Below are 20,390 nucleotides of genomic sequence, written 5' to 3' on the forward strand. Positions count from 1 at the left end.
TTTTTAGTATGTCTGACAAAAATTTTATAGTAAAACCATATTTGATGTTGTTCCACAGAAAAATCCAAAAATGAATTTAGATTTGGTGTACAGTTATAAGTTTTTACAACAAAAACGAATTTTGGTGTATGGTCAATGCAAATTATAGTTCTTAGTGGATTGTGAAAAGTACAAAATTGCTACCCATGCATTGGAGGACATTTATGTTGGGAAAAAATGGAAAAAGTGTGAAAAGACAAAACAAATGAGCAAACATCATAGTTCAGGGTTTACCATGATATTTTTAAAGTCCAGGGGACCGTAAATATGCAAACCTCAAAGTCCGTGGAGTACTCATATCCACTTATTTTGGGAAATACCAAGAAAAAATCGATTATCTAGACCACAAAATTGAGATGTACACTACATTAAGAGTTTTGCAATGAGGGGGAAATCCGTCCATGAATAATTAAACAGGAAAACTGCCATCATTATTGTAGCTATCAAATACATGGATGAGGCCTTTATTTACTGCTGCAGCTGTAAATCATATCCTTTACTGTTAATATACAACAACCGGCTTGTGCAGAACAGCAAGTATTTGGTTACCGGATGACTAGAATTTTTACTCATCCCAGTTGAATAGTCGATGGAGTTTGGTTGATCTCAATGAAAAACCTGAGGTGAAGCATAGTATTCGCTTTCGTTGAAAACAGGCCTCAGATCTTCCTTGGACATGAATTCCAAAGGAAATGAAACAAGGTGTCCCTTAATAGATTTCAATCTTTCCATGGGATCTGTGTTTGTGGCGCCCCCCTCTTGGTGGTTTTCTAGCTTGTTCGGGGCTATCCCTAAATCAGTAGTTGTGTGGCCAACTTTTGCCTTCCACGAGATCATGCATTGCCGGAGGGAAATCCTGTGTTTTAAGTTATATGAATGAGCAAGCAATGGACGATCAAAAGGAGAATATGTGGATGAGATGTGATTAAGCGCACCTTGTATTTATCAGATCATTTGGTAAACAGGAAAACACATCTTGGTAGATCATTGTGTTTGTCTGTCAATAGAAGAATTTGAAAACAAACTGGTTATATATGGATTATGGTGGACCGGTGGTAACGTACAAATGTTTGTGCAAATGCAGCATGTGCTTAGTTCCAATAATACCAAAATGCGGGAACGAACATCCGAGTGGAGAATAAGTGTGTGTTTTCTCACCTTTGCAGTTGCCATCCATATATCCTTATAGGTTGAATCAATCACAGGATCTCTTATTTTGTTAACCTAAATAGCAGCAAAAGTAGCACCGTTAGAGCATAAGAAAGGACTGGACTTCCATTTATTTTCTTCGACATCTTAGCTATCTATACTTCAAATGCAATTTATTTGTGAAAAAAAAATTAAACCAACCTCTCCTGCATGAAGGCCAAGATGTTCACACCATAGTGAAAGGCGGAGACTCAATGCAAATTTCCCAGCTTTCCAGGACTTGCCTCCCATCCATGAATCAACAAATTCATTGTCCTCGATTAGTGCTCCAATCTGAAAATGTTTCATTCATTTACAGATAGTGAATCAATCATATGTTTTCTTGAAACCACAGACAGCCTAAGGTGAAGCACGCATGTATTCTTATTGTTTGCAGAATCAAAGATGTGTTATTTTCATTTAAAAAATTTCAGTGCCCGATTTAGATCATACCTCAGAATCTCTAGATCCAAGCAAACTTCTATCATTGATATTAGCAGATCCAATCAATGCATAGCGATCATCAACAATCATTATCTTGCTATGAACATATACCTAAAAATTATACAAACATGGTAAGAAATTGTTAGCAGTCATTAACTCCAAAATGATTATCATATTCCACAATTCTTAAGAATGAGATATGTAGTAAAAAAAACTACTAGCAGGTATTGGATGCGTATCCACAATTCTGATAGTTTACCACAGCCATCTCAAAAAAAAACCCCTCAAGAACAGACTTTAAGAAGCTTAATCAGAGACTGTTACATTTTGGACGAACTATATGATCAAGGAACATACATGCTGTAGATTATCAAAAGAAACTGCATATGTACCTGACTAGTAGCAATAGGTCCGCCATCAAAAAGTCTGCCATATGCTCTTAAACCGAAAAAAGATATGTAGTCGTGCATTTTAGGGCCAAGAAGTTCATAGAGATTATGCATTATTGACTTGTGTCCTCTGCATATTGTTCGATATTGCCAGTGCATAATGGCTCTCACAGATGCAGCCCCAGAATCATCCACACCGCCCTATTATATATTAACAAAGTGAAAAACACAGAGAAGAATAAGTAACAAAAATAATGGCTCTTCAAGAATATATTACCTGGAACCCAGGTAGCAAAGGTATGACAACAATAACCCTGAAACACTTCTTCTCATTGTGAGCTCGCACAATACGCTTATATAATGCTTCCAACACACGATTTTGAATAGTTTCATCACCTGATAGACCAGAGATGAAGAATTGATTCTGGAAACAAATTTCATCAAAAGTATGTCAGAAATTTGAATAGAGAGATACCGAAAGACTAATTCCGCCAAAAATATCTAGATTTAGATATATGCAACTGCAAATTAGAGATTAAAGCTAGTTTCAACCTCGATGTAAACAATATGTTCTGCTCTGTCAATAAGTGAACAGTATGCTTTGTGAATACTTTCTTCAATCTGGCTTGTGCCAGCTGACCACTGGCTGACACTCCGTATAATCTGAAATCACAGACCATAAGGATAAGGGAGGATTCAATATTGATAATAAGCATAATAATCATCAGAAGCAACTTTTTGAAACAAGTATATGTATTAGTAGGAAAGTTAGAACTCAATATTGATGTTTTAGTGAGATATATGGGGAGAAAGGAGGTTAACTGGGATAAAGCCTACAAGATTGAGTAAACAGGTTATTGATGGAGTCATTACACAAGACTATTGGTAACTCGTCACTTTAAAGATTTCCCTAAATCACTATGAAAATGATGCGGGGCTATTCAGCTGATCCATGCAGAACCAGTGACTGAAAGAATATTCTCTTGATGATGCACAATTTTAAGGAAATTGATGTAACGATCCTTTAACAGTATTAGCACATACAGAACTAGCAGCAGGGAGTATGCACTTCATGTGTAAATACTAAACAACATGTGAAATCTTGAACTAAAGGGGTAGAATAACTACATCCCATGTACAATGCAGATGAATAAGCATTGTAGAATTGAAATGTGATTGGAGATCACCATCTAAATGATCTTAAGGCTATGTTGAAGATTGAAACTCACCTGACAGCGACACGACACACGAGGACCGACCTGTCCAATTTCATCAGAAGAAACGACTTGATCACCTCGTTCTTGTGCTTCCCACCATTCCATCTCTGAACCTTCCGGGCCAGACTTCTTCACATGGGAAGGGAACTCACGCTGGATATCCAAGGAGTCAAGATCATCCACAAAACCCCTCATGGGCATATCAGGGATCAGTGGTTCAACTTTCGATTTACGGAAGCAGAAAGAAGTCTTGGCACTCTTGCTTGTCTGACCATTAAGATTGTTCTGTGAGTTAAATCCATTTAGTTTAGGTTCAACCTTTACATCATCTAGCCCAGTAGCCTCTTGAGGCATAAGCAATGGGACATCTTGATATGATGAGGAAAAGGAGTCATTTCTTTTGATTTGTTTATTATTGCTGTAGTCATCCTCATTTTCAATCTCTATCTCTGTGCTTTTTCCCATGTAATGAGGTATAACCATGTGGTGCTGAGGCAAAAGCAGAGGAATTGCTTGTTCATTTGGAGCCTTATTTCTCTGGAAGATCATGAAGAAATATAAGTACAAAGAAATTTCCATGGTGTATATAACTTGAAACTGGCAGTGAAAAATTTGACCTTTGCATAATTCCATCTCTGTACAAAATGTCGAGCTATGTCACGGCAGGGTGGCCCCCATAGAGCACAGTGAACATCATGCCAAGGCATGCGTGGATTTTTGAATCGATCTAATTCATCCTTCATTGTGTCTTCCCAGGAATTAGGCTCAGATTCCCTGAGATAGCATATTAAGTCAGCATTTCATCTGTAGAAATGATTATTTCGATTCAAGTCTGGAGAAATGGACTTGTCAAAGAAGGAACACTGTAGTTGTGTTTCAACAGAAACGAGTTAAAAGGTGGTACTGGTAGTACATGGAGCAATGACAAAAAAAAAAGCAATAATTTTCAGAACATTTTACAATACTCATGTTATGGTGATCTCAGAACCTAGCCATGACCAGAAAGAGAATAGAACAAAAAACATAAAAATGTAATCAGTTGAGTCAAGTCCCAATTAATAAGTAACTGACAAAAATTCCATTGATGATCAGCTAATGAAGCTTTCAGACTATCACTAAAATGATTATTTCAACCACTAGACATAAATATACCTTGGATTGTAATAATCTTTGCCAGGCCAAATTTGAGATGGATAATCACCCACTTGATGCTCACCAGAATCATAACGACCAAAGCACAGATCAAGTCCTCCAACAAAACATATTTGGTGGTCCACAATAACGATCTTTTCATGGTGGGACCTACACACAACATGCAATTTGTGTATAAAGAACGCCAGTTTTCAACAAGGCCATGATGTGAGCAAACTTTCACTTATGACTGAAGCATACCATAAATAGACACCAGAAGAAAAATGGTCAGGATACCGAAGTACTCTGATATTCTCATGAATCCCCAGGAGTTTTTTCTTGCTATAGACACTGTTTATTTTCAGAGCTAGGGCAACCTCTTTGTACAGAAGAATGTATACCTAGATAAGATAGACAAATACAAATCATCAAGCATTCAAGTGAATCGGGAAAAAAATTAATAGAGGAATATTATCCCAAGCAATTCGAATGCTGACAACGAAAGACTCAAGTAAGGTAAAATACATAGGGCAGTTTCTGAAGCTCTTTTCAGTACAACTAAAGACTCTTTAGAGATGATTTAGCCCCAAAAGAATCCTCAATTCAATAGTGAATCTTCCGACCAAAAGAAACCTAGTAAATCAGAAATGACTTCCGCAGAATATTGATTGATAATTTGATATTATCAAAATATTTTGGTACCTGAACACCTTGCTTGGCTTTAGATTCCAGTAGAGAATCAAGCCTAGAGGATGCATTAGCACGAAATGGACGCCGAAGGAATAGTTCTGGGCACATCCACCAACCACATATGAAAATCTACCATCAAATATCCAGTATGTTGTCACAAGAACAGAAAATAAGCAGTTTATGTCATAAAAAAAGACAAATCAAAAGTCAAAAGATAAAAACCTCTGATTTAGCTTCCTCAATAGCTAAAGCAATAGCTTCAAATGCAGCCCGTCCATCCACAAACCACTGAGCTTGACTGCCATCTTCAATCAGACCCCGGGGTGGAGCAAAAGATCCAAACCGATGGGGGTGACACCAACCTTCATGCGGTTGAATAGCCGCACCATTGATTGCAGCCACCCAATCTTTAACTTTTTCATCACTTTTTGTTCTAAGTTTTATGCTCCTAGTCCCACAAGTCACCTAGCATAGAATTCAATGAATTACTGAAACACTAGTTAAATATGAAACATATTGCAGGAGAACTTCTAGTTAAACTAAAAAAACAAAGAACTGGTACTTGAAAACTAAATGAACCATGTAGTTTAGTTATAATATCCAAGTAGGCTACTAAACCATCTGAAGCAAAACTTTGAGAAGTCCCAAAATACGAACATCAGCACAATCAACAATGTTATGAAATTTGAGCTTCAGTGAAGCCCAGAGCACATTTAACTCCTAGCAGGTCGAAGAATGTTTCAAAATGGTTGCTGAAGAAAAAAGATAAACCCAAAATAGAAATGCTTCAAGAAAATAAATGATTAATACACAGCTTACCCTGAAATAATGGCGTAATGGATTATGGTCGTTAACTTCTTTTGCCAAGGATACTCGGCTGTCTCCATTGCTATCTGATGCTGGTAGAACATCAAATACTACAATGTCTATGGGCTTGGGATCAAAAGGATCTTTAAGGAAGGCCAGGAACCCAGGTTTTAGCACTGCCCATACCTGCAGATTATTCAAATAACTTAGTAAGCTAATATCTAAAGTTTCACGAATTAACAGATGTGACTGGAAGGTTATTAGCCTTCGGGAGTTGAGATGCAGTATGCATAAGAGAAAGGAGAAACAACTAAGTCACAGGAAACGAGACAAAGAACAAGAGTTACCTATTAATTAAAATGCTCTCATAGTAATAACACAATGAAAACTGGAAATCAAATTTCAACAAATGGCATGTCTATATGACTTGACTAAACATATAAAAATAGCTAGCAACCAGATTGAATATAAACATACATTCGCTATAGAAATTAACACTTATCTGTATCAAATCAGGGAGTGCAGATGGCCCAAGGGAAAACAAATTACTAAACAGAAGTTCTCTATAAAGAAAACTAAAGTTCACAAAGTATTCAGAGTCAAAACTATTGGGCTAACCACTACTTATTAAGTAACAAAAATGAAAATCCATAAAAAGGCAAAAATAGAGAACAACTCAACAAAGTATTCAAATTAAACTACTCATATTAATCACTAGTGATAGATCAAACCTTCTGCCAATTATCTCTGCAACAACAAAACCATGAACATGCACCGCATTTTGTCTGTTCTTCGTTGCCCAAAATCTTGGATAAATGCTTGACCATAATGAAATCTTCCTTAAGCTTAGGACCATATTCCGGTGAGAAAGACAGCTTGGAAACTTCCAAAAACTTACACACCTACAATGTAAAAAAAAAAGTTGACCAGATCAAAGCAAGCAAAAGGAATTTGGCACAATAGGCCACTTATGAGTGTAATAATACACATACATCTTTCTATGGTGAAAGGAGTTAAGCTAGAGTTTCATGGGGGTTAGTATCAGTATGATATTTGAGCAAATCATTATACTATATAAATAGCCAATGACATTTTGCATGATCATCAATTTGCTGCCCAGGACATAGCTAGTAAGTGTCCCAGTATAAATTCACACAGGAAGTCGGTTACTAACTTTGCCTTATGGAGCAGTCAAGCACCGTTGGTTTCACAAGACAAAAGGGAGTGGGTAATAATTCGTGGTATCGTGCATGCCCACCCATTTCCCACAAGTTAAATCCGTGTGCCCCCCATTACAAAGCCAAATTTCATGTCTCTTTCCAGTAAACACAGGAAATCTTATCAAAAGAAAATGTTTAGATCAACATAGATCTCCTAGAAGCAAATGCAAATAAACTAATGCTGAGAAGTCATACCTCCTGAGAATTTACTATATCTATGTTGCTTAGAAAGTGATTTAAGTATCCCTGCATTGCTCCTCTTGCTCGGTCTGACATTGAGTGCTGCCTTAAAAGTGCCGGACGAATAATTGGAAGTGCAGCACTTGATGGAACATCTCTGAACAAAAAACGACCTGTAAGATTTATAACTATTACAACAGAAATCAGTGTATTCACACTTTTGTACATCTAAATCCACCAAGTTGACTAAGAAGCACCTGTTTTTAGCTATCTCATCATTGCGTGAAGGAACAGCTTCATCATCGCCCTCCTCGTCATCTTGAATAACGGTTACATGGTCTCCTATTCCAAGATTTTGAAGCCATTCTATGACCTTAAAATTTAGGAACCATATTAGACTATCTGATAAATATTTATGAAAACTCAAAACAAGTATTGTGGAAAAATTGAGTTGGACACATTATCCAAAAGGAGAATATAAAACAGAGGAACTTCAAGTCGTACAAAATGACACGTCTGTGATTCAGCCAAAATAATCGTTGTAATATTCAAAACAAATGATTAGTTGGATAGAGTATAATTAATCAACAGTTTAGTAGTACCTGCTCTTGTTTTTCATGAATCTCCTCAATAAATTTTCGCTTCTTCAATGCAAAGTGTAAATAAAAAACTTGTGAAGCTTTCTTCATTAACTGCCACTTGAACTGTAGTAGAATTGAATAATACTAGTCAAGCAAGTTAGAAAATAAACTGGTCACTTGTTGATAAACAGATCTGGATGAGAAAAAAGCTACAGTACTACATAAAATATGCAGGCAGAAATCAAACTATTACACACACAGGTTTTTCCAGATGCTCATCCATATCCACAAACCTCCTCGTACTCAACTACGGCCATAACTACTAGAAACTGATTTTTGGTTCATTCAAAGCTGAATGGGGATGGGCAGGGGCTTATTTTACACTTAATTGACTTCACCACTTCAGTTTCCACAAAGAAGTAGCGTCCAAACAAGGAGAACCATAATCTAGCTCAAATAATCATAACTTTAAGGGGAAAGTCATGATGCATAAAGGGTGTAAGAATTGCTTTGCTGTCCTATCAATACTCATCGTAGAGAATGATCTTACAGGGGTACATGCAAGACCTTCCCTTAGTTTTTTAGTATATTTTTCCCAACACAAAAACAATGATCACTATAAACTTTAAACCATACTTGGACCTTCAGTTTAGGTTGAAGATAAACAAACACACAAAGAAGAAGAAAGATACAACAAAAGTTTACTTATGTAACTACATATATATTTACTCCAATCATATTTTTTCTTTCCTTTCCTTTCTTGTCTTCTCTTTCTTCTTTCTTCTTTCTTTTTTCTTCTTCTACCAAAGAAGTTCCCCTGGTAATCAACTCTAACCATAACTTCTAGAAAATGATGCTTATTTTCTCTAAAGCTTGAGGGGAATCTAGTTTCCTTCTGAAATGACACAATCACTTCCCTTCCTATGAACGAGTAACTTCCACTCAAGCAACCCACATTTTCACATTTGATTAAAGCACAGAGGCTTATCACAAGTCTACATAATTTATAAATCCATTCCAATCAAGCTAGAGGTGAGAGCATCTTCCAAAACTCCGCTGTACAAACTAAGAAATTGACCTTTCAAACAACTTCATCAAACAAACAAAAAATTTCCTTAGCAAACAAACCACAATATATTCAGGATTCACTCGACCGCGAAATCACAGAAATCTAATTGGTCGAATCACTATACCCTACGATCTTCCGTGATGAGCTACAAACTCAACAAATCTCATCCCCTGACACCCCATCGAGATCATAACAAATCACAATCCGAAACTGACTTCGCACCTGTTTGTATTGGAATTCAATCGTGTATGTCAGTTGCATGGGACTTATATCACCAGCATCCGGCCGCGAAACTTGAATAATCATAGCTTTAGGTAGCTCGTGAAAAATCCGCGCCGGCTCGCCGCCCTGAAAATTATGCTGATGGAATGAATAAAACGACGATGCCATCGTCGTATAATCCGCCTCAGATTGCATTTGGACGTACTTCGGCCCACTGCTTCCGACGCCGCCCATCAATTGCTCCGTCGATGACATCTCTCCTCGATTTCACACTCTTGATATTTGTGTGGAAAAATCAAATACCGAATGGAAAAATCAAAATTTGAATGTGGAGATCTAAACTGCAATGGATGTTTGAGAATTGAGGAGATTAAAAGAGATGGAAAGAAGGTGAGAAACGGAATTCCAGATGTTAGATGTTTCTTTCTTCTTCCTTTTTTTTCCTTCAAATTTTGATTAATTTTGATGGTTTCTGTTTCGATTTGTATAAAGAGTCTTTAATTGTGGAAATTTAAATTTTAGATGGGCTGTGAATAATTATTATCACTATATCTTGGGGTAAATAGATTTAATTATTTCAAGATAAATGTAATTAATTCAATCACAAAGTGTAAATTACAATGTGTGTTTTTAAAGTAGAATTAAACATATTTTAGAATTTGTCAATTTAAAATACTGTTCTAATCAATTTAATACTCTTTGTTTGAATGTTATTGTGTCTATGGTTGAATTATAGCTTGTAGCGTATCTTTTTTCAAGGTTCCATGAATTAAACCGTAAAACATGTCATTGTTTGGTATTACACCCCAAAATTTGCTACACTTTGACCCGACACGGATTTTAAGAAATATAATGAAAAGGGAGTTGAAAAAATTGGTGGGATGTGAGTCCTACTTTTAAAGTATTAGTTTTATAATAAAATGTGAGTAGGAATGAGTTAGTGGAATATGGGGTCCACTACCAAAAATGGTTAAAGTGAAGTGTATCAAATTTTCAGGGACGGACCGAAATAGTAATATGTATCAAATTTTCAGGGACAGAGGTAGTATGTTTTTAAATTTAAAACTTAGTATATAAGCATTGAATTAATAACTATGCCATGTTTGTGAGGGAAGGATTAGGAAATATATTAGGAAAAGAATTAGGTGATCTTTTTGTGCTATATATGATGCACAACATTGCATTCTACTTATTCATAATATTGTACATGTTCCCACCTTTATCGCATTTCCTAAAACGTGGTCTTTACTGGTCAACAATTTGAATAATTTTGTTTAACAAAAAATTACTCCATATTTACCATATAATAGTAGTAGTATTTTAATGTGATCTTCACATTTATTGACGCAACACATTTTTCTAATTATGATATGCACGTTCTCTCTCTTACATAATGCCATCTTCACTAACCCTGACATAGGGATGAGGATAATCATCAATAGGGGTGTCGAAACGAGTAGCGGTAATAGGTAATTCCCATTCCGTCAATTTCTCTTCAATTATTCTCTCATCGTCTCAAAAATGAATCCCCACGACTACGATTTGAGTATATCGAATGGCTGTAGACGGGCCTTGACTCAGCCTTGTTCGATGCCGTTAATGAAGCCAAGAGCGGAATGCTTGCACATCGCGGGAGCGAGTGGCGGCGGAGCGCGGGTCCCTCGCCCGATCTGACGTCGGGCGTTTGTCCCCGAGCACGACGTAGTGCACGACGTCATTCGCAGATTATTTTGCCGAGAATCCAAGGTGGGGCCGAATGTTTTTCACCGACGTTTTAAAATAGCGAGATCTTTTCTCCGCGTTGTGCACACGTTGGAGGGACGTGATGAGTGCGCCGATTCGGGAATACGGGATCGGCGGACCGGACTTACGCCGTTGCGAAGTGCACGGTTGCGATCAGCTAGTTGTACGGCACAACAGCGGATATGTTCGGCGAGTACCTCCACGTCGAAGGGAGACGGCGCGCGAATGTCACCGAAGAGACTTTTGTAAGTTAGTTGTGGAGGCTTTTAGCCACACATATTTGCGACGCCCGACTATTGATGATTGCCCGAGCCTGATGCGGATGCACGAGACGGTGCACGGCTTCCCTGGGATGCTAGGGAGCATCGTATGTATGCAGTGGAAGAACTGCCCGGCGGCTGGAAGGCCAATTTACTAGCGAGCTACAAGGGCGGCCACCGTGAGAATGATCCTAGAAGGCTGTGCGACCACCGCGCTCTAGATGCAGGTGCCACACTTTGGTGTGGTCGGTCGAACAACGACATCAACGTCCTCAACTCGTCCACCCTATTCGCCGATCAATGCAGGGGTCGCGGTCGGTCCATTCGGTTCACTGCGCAACGGCCGCACACATCATACGGGGTACTACTTGGCCGATGGCATGGTGACCCAAGGTGGCCTGTTTTTTTTTGAAGACGATCAGCGGTTTGTCCAATTGAGTGAGAGGATGAGTCTATGTTTGCGGTAAAGGCAGGAGGCGTCGCGGGAAGGATGTGGAGCGGGCTTTTGGGGTGCTCCAATCGCGGTGGGCAATCGTGAAAGGTCCGGCGCGTTTCTGGTACAAGGAAGTCATCGCCGACATCATGTATGCGTGCATCATCATGCATAACATGATAGTCGAACAAGAACGTGGACATGTTACCAATTGGGTGGATGATGAAGCCGAATCTAGCTCCAGCACGGTGACCTCGCCTGTCACTCGAGGATTACCGACTGGCTTCGGTGCGATTCTACAACGACATGCCTCAATGCGCAACCAACAAGACCATACTCAGCTCATGACCGACATGATTGAAGAAGTTTGGAACCGCAACCGCCGCCGTTGAGAAATTGTAGTTTTTTTATTTCGTATTGTAATGTTTGAACTTTAATGAAATGAAGTTAGTTTTTCAATTTTTGAAGTATTTAAATATTCAAATACTCCCTCCGTTCCCTCATAGTTGAGGCGGAACTTTTGGGTACGGAGTCTAAGAAATGGATGTTTAGTGGGTTAAGTAGATAGGTAATAAAGTAGATAAAGTAGTTGGACTTTTTGAATTTGAATTTCATTTTTAAGTTGAACTTTTTATTTAAAATAAACAAAATTTGTGTTACAAATTCAACTTTATAAACTGTTTATTAAGTTGTTAATTATCCAAATCTTCAAAATTAAATCGTGAATTTAAGAGAGAGAGAGCCGAGAATACATATGCTAAAGTAGAATGAAAAGTCTTTTTTTATTAATCCAAATGTTTGGCTAAAGCTGTAACATTTCAAGAGTTTAATTTTTGGCACAGCCATAACAGTACATGAAATTTACAAAAATTTTCAGAGAGGGAATTCTGGCACCACTTCACATTTCATTGAACTAAAAGTGCCGCCCCTTTCTACTCACTGCTATAAATACTCCTCCACTAACTTCAAACATTAAAAATCTCAACCACCAAATGGAGTAAATGCTTTCCTTGGCTGTTGAAGTCTTTTGAATGCTCATAAATGGGGCATCAGGAGTATTCCTCAGAATTCAAGAACCAAGTGGTTCAATTCATCATCGGAAGGTGCGTGGGCGGTGTACCTCCTCGTGGCACACTTAAGGATGCACAGCTGAAGTTCACAATCTCCCGACAAACCTGTACGAGGTGGTGGAACGCTGCAAAGAAACAACACAGAGGAACATCAGTTCAATTGGTAAGTGTAAAAAAAGTGAGGCCTTACCCCAAAAGGCTGCATCTGGATATTGATCTATTCAAGAGTTTGCATTACTCCAATTGGAGATGATTGCCCAAGCCTTGGGATTATGAAGGTATAGAAGAAGCTTTTGTGGTTTTTGTGTTTTTTGGATAGGCTGCCAATGAGCATGAATGATGCATTTAGTGAAGGTAAATGTTTTTTGAATTAGCTGTCAATATGCAACAATGAAGCATTTTGTGTTTTTAAAAGGCTGTAAATGTGCAACAATGATGCATTTTGTGTTTTGTAAAATGTTGTCAATATTCAACAATGATTACTACTGAATGATGCAACAATGCCAATTCAGAAAAATAAAATCACAAAAACACCAACCAAATTCACAACAGCACCAACCAAATTCCACCATCACCAACACCATCACAAACAAAAACATCCACCACCAACAATGACATACACTAACAACCCATACTACAACAATCACAGATCATATACACAATTGACAATCCATTATGAGGAATGAAGCATATAGAAAGATCTCACCCATATCACGGATCCAAGGATTTTTCACCCCCAAAGTGCCTTCATCTCCCTTTCTGCCTTACCCTTGCTTTTCTTCCTTAGCCTTGCATTTCTCCAACAACGCCTTGCCAGCCTCGGTGACGACATATCTTCTTTCAAACTCTTCATCCGACATTACTACGCATTCACCGTCAGCCATGCATTTCTCCCACAACGCCTTGCCACGCTCGGTGACGACATATCTCCTTACAAACTCTTCATCCGACATTACTGCGCTTACTAGGCTGGAGGACTCTTCAAAGGTGGCATCGCCTTCACCAGCAGCAAGGCCTCCAGTCTGGGAGGCACCATCTTCACCACCAGCAACGTATCTGGTCGGGGTGGCGCCGCCTTCACCGCAAATTAGGCCTCCAGTCGGGGAGGCGCCGCCTTCACCGCCAATTACGCCTCCAGTCGGGGGAGAGTCGCCTACGCTGCCTGCGGGCTCGCCTGTTGAGGACCGGCAGATGAACGACCATAGATGGTGGATTAACCCTTCATCATCTTGGGCTGAATCTCGAGATCTACGGCGGGAACCGGCCGAAATACGACCTCTACCCCGGGAACTGGCCGAAATACGACCTCTTCCCCGGGAAGCGGCCGAAAGACGCCCTCTACCACGCGAGGCTGCTGGAATACGAATGAGGCGAGGGTTAATCCAGCCATCTCCATCGGCGAGGGGGCTGCGTGGCTTTCTCCGGTCGTCGGCGTTGGCGATGTGCGAGCGGTGCATTATTTGGGGTCTGCGAAATGAGAGAAAAGACGACGACGGGTGAGTTGAGAGTGAAGAGTACAGTCGACGTTTTGACTGAGAAGAGGAGGGCGGAACCTTGATTTTGTGTTCGAATTTCAGAGGGGGCGACGGATTTTATATCTAGGGTTAGCAGCTGAAGAAGATGAAGAAGAGAGAAGAGAGAGTGTTTTTTTGTTTTAGAGAGAGATGGGGAATGAGCGAGTGTGGTAAGGGAATTAGGGTTGGGGATTTTTTTCAAAAAATTGTGTAATTAACTTTTTTAAGTGTAATAAGGGGTGTTAATTAAACCAGCTAAATCACCATTAAATGTGCTGATTTTTTCCATTTTTAGAAACGACTCAACTATGAGGGAACTTCCCGAAATGGAAAAACGACTCAACTATGAGGGAACAGAGGGAGTAATAGATAAAATGCTTAGGGCGGGCTATAGTCCGCCCCACTGCGGTGCATAGGGCGTCTTAGGGCGTTTCATTGTGGATGCCCTAAATATTAAGATATGGAGTACAATTAACAAAAAAAAAAGTCATGTCGGGGTCGGATACCCGCAACTTCGGGTGCGGGATACCCGACTCGGGTATCGGGATTACCCGATATGTAGCGGAACAGGTATCGGAACTAAGTTTTTAGGTTAAATCGGGTGCGGGTACCCGACGAATCGATTGCATGATAATCTAACTGGGGAGATTTTTAGTCACGAAAAATTAACCAACATGATTTGTCAATGGATCGATCTACCAATATAAATCAAAGGCGGCAAGAAACAGCTAAAAATGTTTTTAGTTTGAATTGTTTCAACCTTTTAGATATTTTAATGCTATTTCAAAAAATTTCATTTAGATCGGATTTTGAATTTTCAAACAATTCAATTTAATTAAAATTCAGATGTCGAATCAGATTGAAGTAGACAAAAGTACTAATTGAAATCCGAATACTCAGCCTTGCAGCCGGCCGTGGGAAAAGGATGATACAATTTTCTGAATTACAAAATAATTTAGGTAATCGATGACTTCATTTTTGTCTTGGTTTTTAATTTTATCTATCAAGCATAAACACAAATTTTATATTGATTTTAATATCGAACGAACTTGAAATATCCTATCAGTATCATCTAACCTTTATTTCAAAGAGATGCAGAGCACTGCAGTAATCACAAATCTTAATAATTGATGAAATTAGAAACAGTAAAAAACGCATGCTGTATAGGATAAATAAATAAAAATAAAGATAATGTGAATTCAACCATATAATCAATCAGAAACGAGTAATATGTTACAATATCACATAAATACTTAATATGAATTTAAAAAGAAAAAGAAGGTGAACTCTAACCATATGATCAGTTAGACGACACAGAATATCACATAATATGAACTTGAAAAGAAATATAGGAACAAAAAGTTTACAAGTTTTGGTTTTTCCAGAGGGTAAAACGAAATAAGAAAACTCATCAATTGTTTAAACACTCCCGCATACTCTTCCAAATAAGACCAATACCGTGACAAAGTGAAATACGAGATGTAACAAAAAGCACTCTATCCTGCCATCTTGGTGAGGCGATGGATGGTGCTTCTTGCAACCCTATTACCAGGATCAAGTTTCATGACAGTTCTGAGATCTTCGGCTCCAAGCTTGTATTTCTCCATGCTCTCATAAAGGAGAGCACGCTGGACTAGAACAGATACATTCTTGCCATCACGTTCAAGCACCTGCACAAGATAACATGACTCTCTCAAGTTATTTATGTCGTGACAAGCAATTCAATATTGATTGGATGTGTGACAATGTAATGTCTCAAAGTTATAAGATTCCTCTTCACAAAAATTGTAGGCATACCATCAACATTCATAGTAGGCAACTTGGAAACCCATTCAAGATGAAGGTAGCTTTTACATTGTAAGAAGAAAATGAAAACTGTAAACATAAGGCACCCAGCAATGACCAGATGATTTGATTAGAGAGGGCAGAATGTTTGGATCTATACATATATGTGAAATTTAATGCTGGGTTAAGGTATCATTGCTACAAATTGCAGTTCGAGATACTCAATTCTACCATAAACCTGCTCTAACATTCATCAATGTTGACTATAATTACCCAGAGAGTGACTAATTGAGGATCAATGTGCAGAAGTAACAGAGAGCCCATGGGAGACCATCAGTACATCATATACAACAAGTGGAATCCTACTTACAGCCGCTAGCTCCTAAATACTAGTATAATTCTCATTTTACACCAATTCCACAATTAGAGAACAGAGAATTTCATGTCTATAACTTTTTTTTTTTTATAACTGCAGAATAAGGACTAGGAATCTAGGATTACCAATGGGTTCATCTGTAGAAAATTGAAATAAGTAATTGGATAGAGAATAAACTAGTACCTTTGTACAGTCAGCTACAGCCTTCTTATACTCTCCGACTTCCTTGTAGCACGAAGCCCTGTTGACTAACACATCCTCCGTCCCATCATCACCAGCCTTCTCAAGAAGAACAACGGCCCAAGACAACCATTTTATAGCATCAGCAAATTGGCCCTGCTTGTAATTATCCATACCCTTATTCTTTGCAAATGAAGCAGAAACACCGGCAGGGGGAGGAGGAAGGCCTTCAAGCTCAGTAGTTCCCCCTGAATCATTTCCTGCATAATCTTCATTTATTCCCCAATCATCACCCTCCGAGAACTGCTGGGTAGCAAATCCTTCAGCCCCTCCTGTTACTCCACCAGCAGTCGAAGAAAATAATGCATCAAAGCCATTAGAACCCGAGGATTGTGTTTTAGGCTGACTTTGACTGGTGGGTACACTGCTAGAAAACCCGAAATCACCTAATGGATCATTGTTACTTGTAGGAAAAGCACTGGATGAAAATGTGGATCCACCAGTTTTTGAAGGGGCATTCTGAAAATTCGCAAATGCATCGCCCAATGGATCACTGTTATTAGCGGAAAAGGCATCAGAAGAAAATGAATCTCTGCTCGTTTTTGAAGCGGCATTTTGAAAATTCCCAAATGGATCATTGTTACTTGTGGGAAAAGCAGAACCTGATGAATTCGAAGTGGCATTTTGAAAATTCCCAAATGAATCATTGTTACTTGTGGGAAAAGCAGAACCTGATGAATTCGAAGTGGCATTTTGAAAGCCACCAAACAAATCATCCCCAAAACCACTCTTCTCAGTTGCTTTATTTGCTGACTTCATACCAGCAGACGACTTAGACGAAAAATCCACCAAAGATCCAAAAGGGTCCTTACTTGAACCCATCCCCACACCTCCAACTCCACCCCCTGCCATACTTTTCATTGATGGACCCCCAAGATTTGGATTTCTAACGCTACCACCACCCGAATTCACGGTGTTACCACCAAGACTCGAACTTCTGCCATAACTTCCACCATAGTTCACATTTCCACCACTACTACCGACATTAGATCCTGCAGTCCCGCCGACGGAATAACTAGTTTTTGGCAACGAATTCCTCAAATTCCCCATCGAGAATGCATTCTGGCTCGCGGCAGGGGCTGTGTTTTTCAGAGGTACATTGCTGCTACTCTTGTTCCCGCCAATTGCGGAGTTCACCAAATCACTGAACAGATTGGGGTTCTTACCATTCACAACGCCAACAACGGATGCACTGGAGCTTGGAGGGGCAGGCGAGTTCCAGCTCTTCCCAAAAATGTCTCCCACCATAGACGTCGGGCCCGATTGAGCCGGCAATACGGGCTGATGGGTCCAGGACGACGCCGTATTCGGTTTCGGCTGAGCTGACGAATATGCGTACGCAGTTGACGAATACGACGGCGTTTGGTTCCTCTTATCATTCATAGGCGCCGAACGGCCCGAGCCCAGGCCAAGATCGAAATCGAAGGCGTTTACGCCCGATTTGTTGTTGTTCGATTTCCCGTAGCTCGAATTCATGATTTATTCCGCCTCTACATAAACGATCCAACAATTGAAATGAGATGGTAACTAGATCGAATTTAAACGAAGACTAAATAAATCGATCATACTAAATCAGAAATGGAAAGATAAGGGGAAATAGAAGAACCTAGATGAGATATGATATGTGGATCGATCTGCCTTGAAAGAGGAGATGAAGATTGAGTCGAGCTGACTTAGGCAGTGGGTGGTGCCGCCGGGAGCGGTGGAGCTGTGCTGCGATGATGTTGTGATCGGAGCTTTTCGATTAAAGCTGGAATTTGGGGATTCAGAAATTAAAAAAAAAAAAAAGCCTCGTTTGGAAATTGGATATTAGAGGGTAGTTAAGGAAATTCGAAAGGACAATGTATGATGTGTCCTCTGTATTTTTCAAACATTTTAAACTTTATAATCTTCAATAAATTTTACTACTACTCCCTAAAGATAGTCATTAAACATAAGGATAATCATTTACACCATTTTATGATATTTTGTCTTTTTCTTTAAATTTTTTACTTTTAAGATATTTTTATCCATTAAATTATGTTATGAATCATGGGATATCTCAATTCTCAAACGATATTAATCATTATCTGATTTTAGTTTCCATCAATTTCCTCATTTTCTTTTTCTTTTTCTTCTTTCTTCTTTCTTCTTTCTTCTTTCTTCTTTCTTCTTTCTTCTTTCATCTTTACCCGTACTTCTCATTATTCATTTCTTCTCTCTTGAGAAGCTGTCAAATTTAATTTTGGTGACATTCTTCTTCTCTTGAATAGTATATTTATGTTAGATAATTTGGATTGTGATTTATAAAACTAGTAAAAAGGTAAAAAAAAATTAGAGTATAATAAAAAATCTCACATATTTATACTACTTTACATAAATATTTAATCTAAACAATGGTTAAAATTGCTCTTTAAAGCGTGCCGAAAACTATAGTGTGCCAAAACTCGATTATTGGCCCAATTCGACTTCTTTTTTATTTATTTAAAAATGATTCAACCGATAGTCGCATTATATTAATAGAGTAACATAATATGTTTGGTTTACATGCAATGTTTTGTTTATGATTGGCATTGACTAGAAATTCGTGGAAATTATATATTGAAACTAATGATCATACATATCAATATTCAATTCATGGTTCCATTTTTGTATTACCAATTTATGAAGGATGCTTCCATAGTTTCTGGCTGATATAATATGGAGAGTAGAATCGAGCGATAATCATTGGCTGCAGTGCCAAAACGTCGTCGCATGCGATTGTATTATGCTTAGATATCAACTCTATTACATTCCAACTCTTTGTATAGTGTTACATAATACTACTAAACCGAAAAATGATTTAATATCGTTTCATGTATCATCCGAGTAATATCTATGTATATAATCAACAGACAAAAATATTCACTTGAGGCAAAAAGTTACTAGTAACAAAAATTTTACAAAATAGTACCAAATGACCTGACGGAAGTAGGACGTCGTAAACCGAATCAACAATTTATGGCTACGGATTTGGTGTCGAATCCGGGAAGAATACGGGTGACCGCAGCCTCGCACGATCTGTTTGCAGTGGCGGGCTCGATTTGGTGGAGTGGAGGCTGCTCTATCTTAAACTGATATACACATTCTTGTTTGAGCTCAAGCCCTTTTACCTTCTTTTCTTTACTATCCAAACCCAACTTCTTCATTTTGTTTCTATGTGGAAGATGAGTTTGTGGGAGTACTCCTTTTATACAAAAGAAGTAGTGTTTAGATAGTTTCAAGTGGAAAAGAGGAGAGGCTAGGAGATAGAGATTCGCCACTAGTTGCTTAATCAGTCACGATTCAAGTATAAGCATTGGATGCTCATTTATTTTTTTCAGTGGAATATAGCATATAAATCTCATGATATTCATCTTTGTTATTGTGCTTGCTTTCTTTTCACAGTGACACCAACATAACCTAGATGAAAAAGACATGTAGTCCAAGGTGGCCTAATCACTAGAATGATTGAGATTCAAAGACTATGGAGTAGTACTACTTTTATCTTCCAAAATATTTTTAATAATTATTGGTTAGTGTCAAAAAATCGTTTTGTCCAATGCATATACTAATGTGGAGTTCAGATGTGCATCATCAAACCCTCACAATAATCACAAATTAACACAACGAGTAACATAAATATCATAGACACATATAATTCAATCTACATTTGATACATGAAATCTTCTACTTGGACACCATGCATGAAACCCCTACTTGAACTACATGAACAACTGAACAAGAAAAACCATAAGTACTAATTACTACAAGAAGAAGCAAGCTCAAGCCAGC

The 20,390-nt window shown here is 38.5% G+C and overlaps 2 protein-coding genes across 2 annotated transcripts; both read right to left on the reverse strand.

Moving 5' to 3' along the window:
• Positions 1-356: 356 nt before the first annotated feature.
• Positions 357-9,611, reverse strand: LOC125205998 (phospholipase D zeta 1). Its single transcript, XM_048105245.1, has 20 exons — positions 9,178-9,611; positions 7,908-8,009; positions 7,563-7,678; positions 7,321-7,462; positions 6,637-6,807; positions 5,918-6,091; positions 5,321-5,563; positions 5,111-5,227; positions 4,670-4,809; positions 4,430-4,579; positions 3,895-4,051; positions 3,290-3,814; positions 2,613-2,723; positions 2,338-2,484; positions 2,064-2,261; positions 1,681-1,782; positions 1,390-1,521; positions 1,198-1,263; positions 975-1,036; positions 357-895 (listed from the first exon to the last, which is right to left on the reverse strand). Exons 1-20 carry the CDS (start codon positions 9,430-9,432, stop codon positions 646-648), a joined length of 3,360 nt encoding a protein of 1,119 aa, XP_047961202.1. The 5' UTR covers positions 9,433-9,611; the 3' UTR covers positions 357-645.
• A 5,896-nt stretch (positions 9,612-15,507) lies between these two features.
• Positions 15,508-18,362, reverse strand: LOC125205934 (uncharacterized transmembrane protein DDB_G0289901). The gene is made up of 3 exons (XM_048105153.1): positions 18,205-18,362; positions 16,542-18,088; positions 15,508-15,867 (listed from the first exon to the last, which is right to left on the reverse strand). The coding sequence occupies exons 2-3, from the start codon at positions 18,072-18,074 to the stop codon at positions 15,694-15,696; spliced, it is 1,707 nt and encodes a 568-aa protein (XP_047961110.1). The 5' UTR covers positions 18,075-18,088; positions 18,205-18,362; the 3' UTR covers positions 15,508-15,693.
• Between the last annotated feature and the right edge of the window lie 2,028 nt (positions 18,363-20,390).

The sequence above is a fragment of the Salvia hispanica genome, chromosome 2 (assembly GCF_023119035.1).
Source record: "Salvia hispanica cultivar TCC Black 2014 chromosome 2, UniMelb_Shisp_WGS_1.0, whole genome shotgun sequence".
In the NCBI taxonomy this organism is placed as follows: domain Eukaryota; kingdom Viridiplantae; phylum Streptophyta; class Magnoliopsida; order Lamiales; family Lamiaceae; genus Salvia; species Salvia hispanica.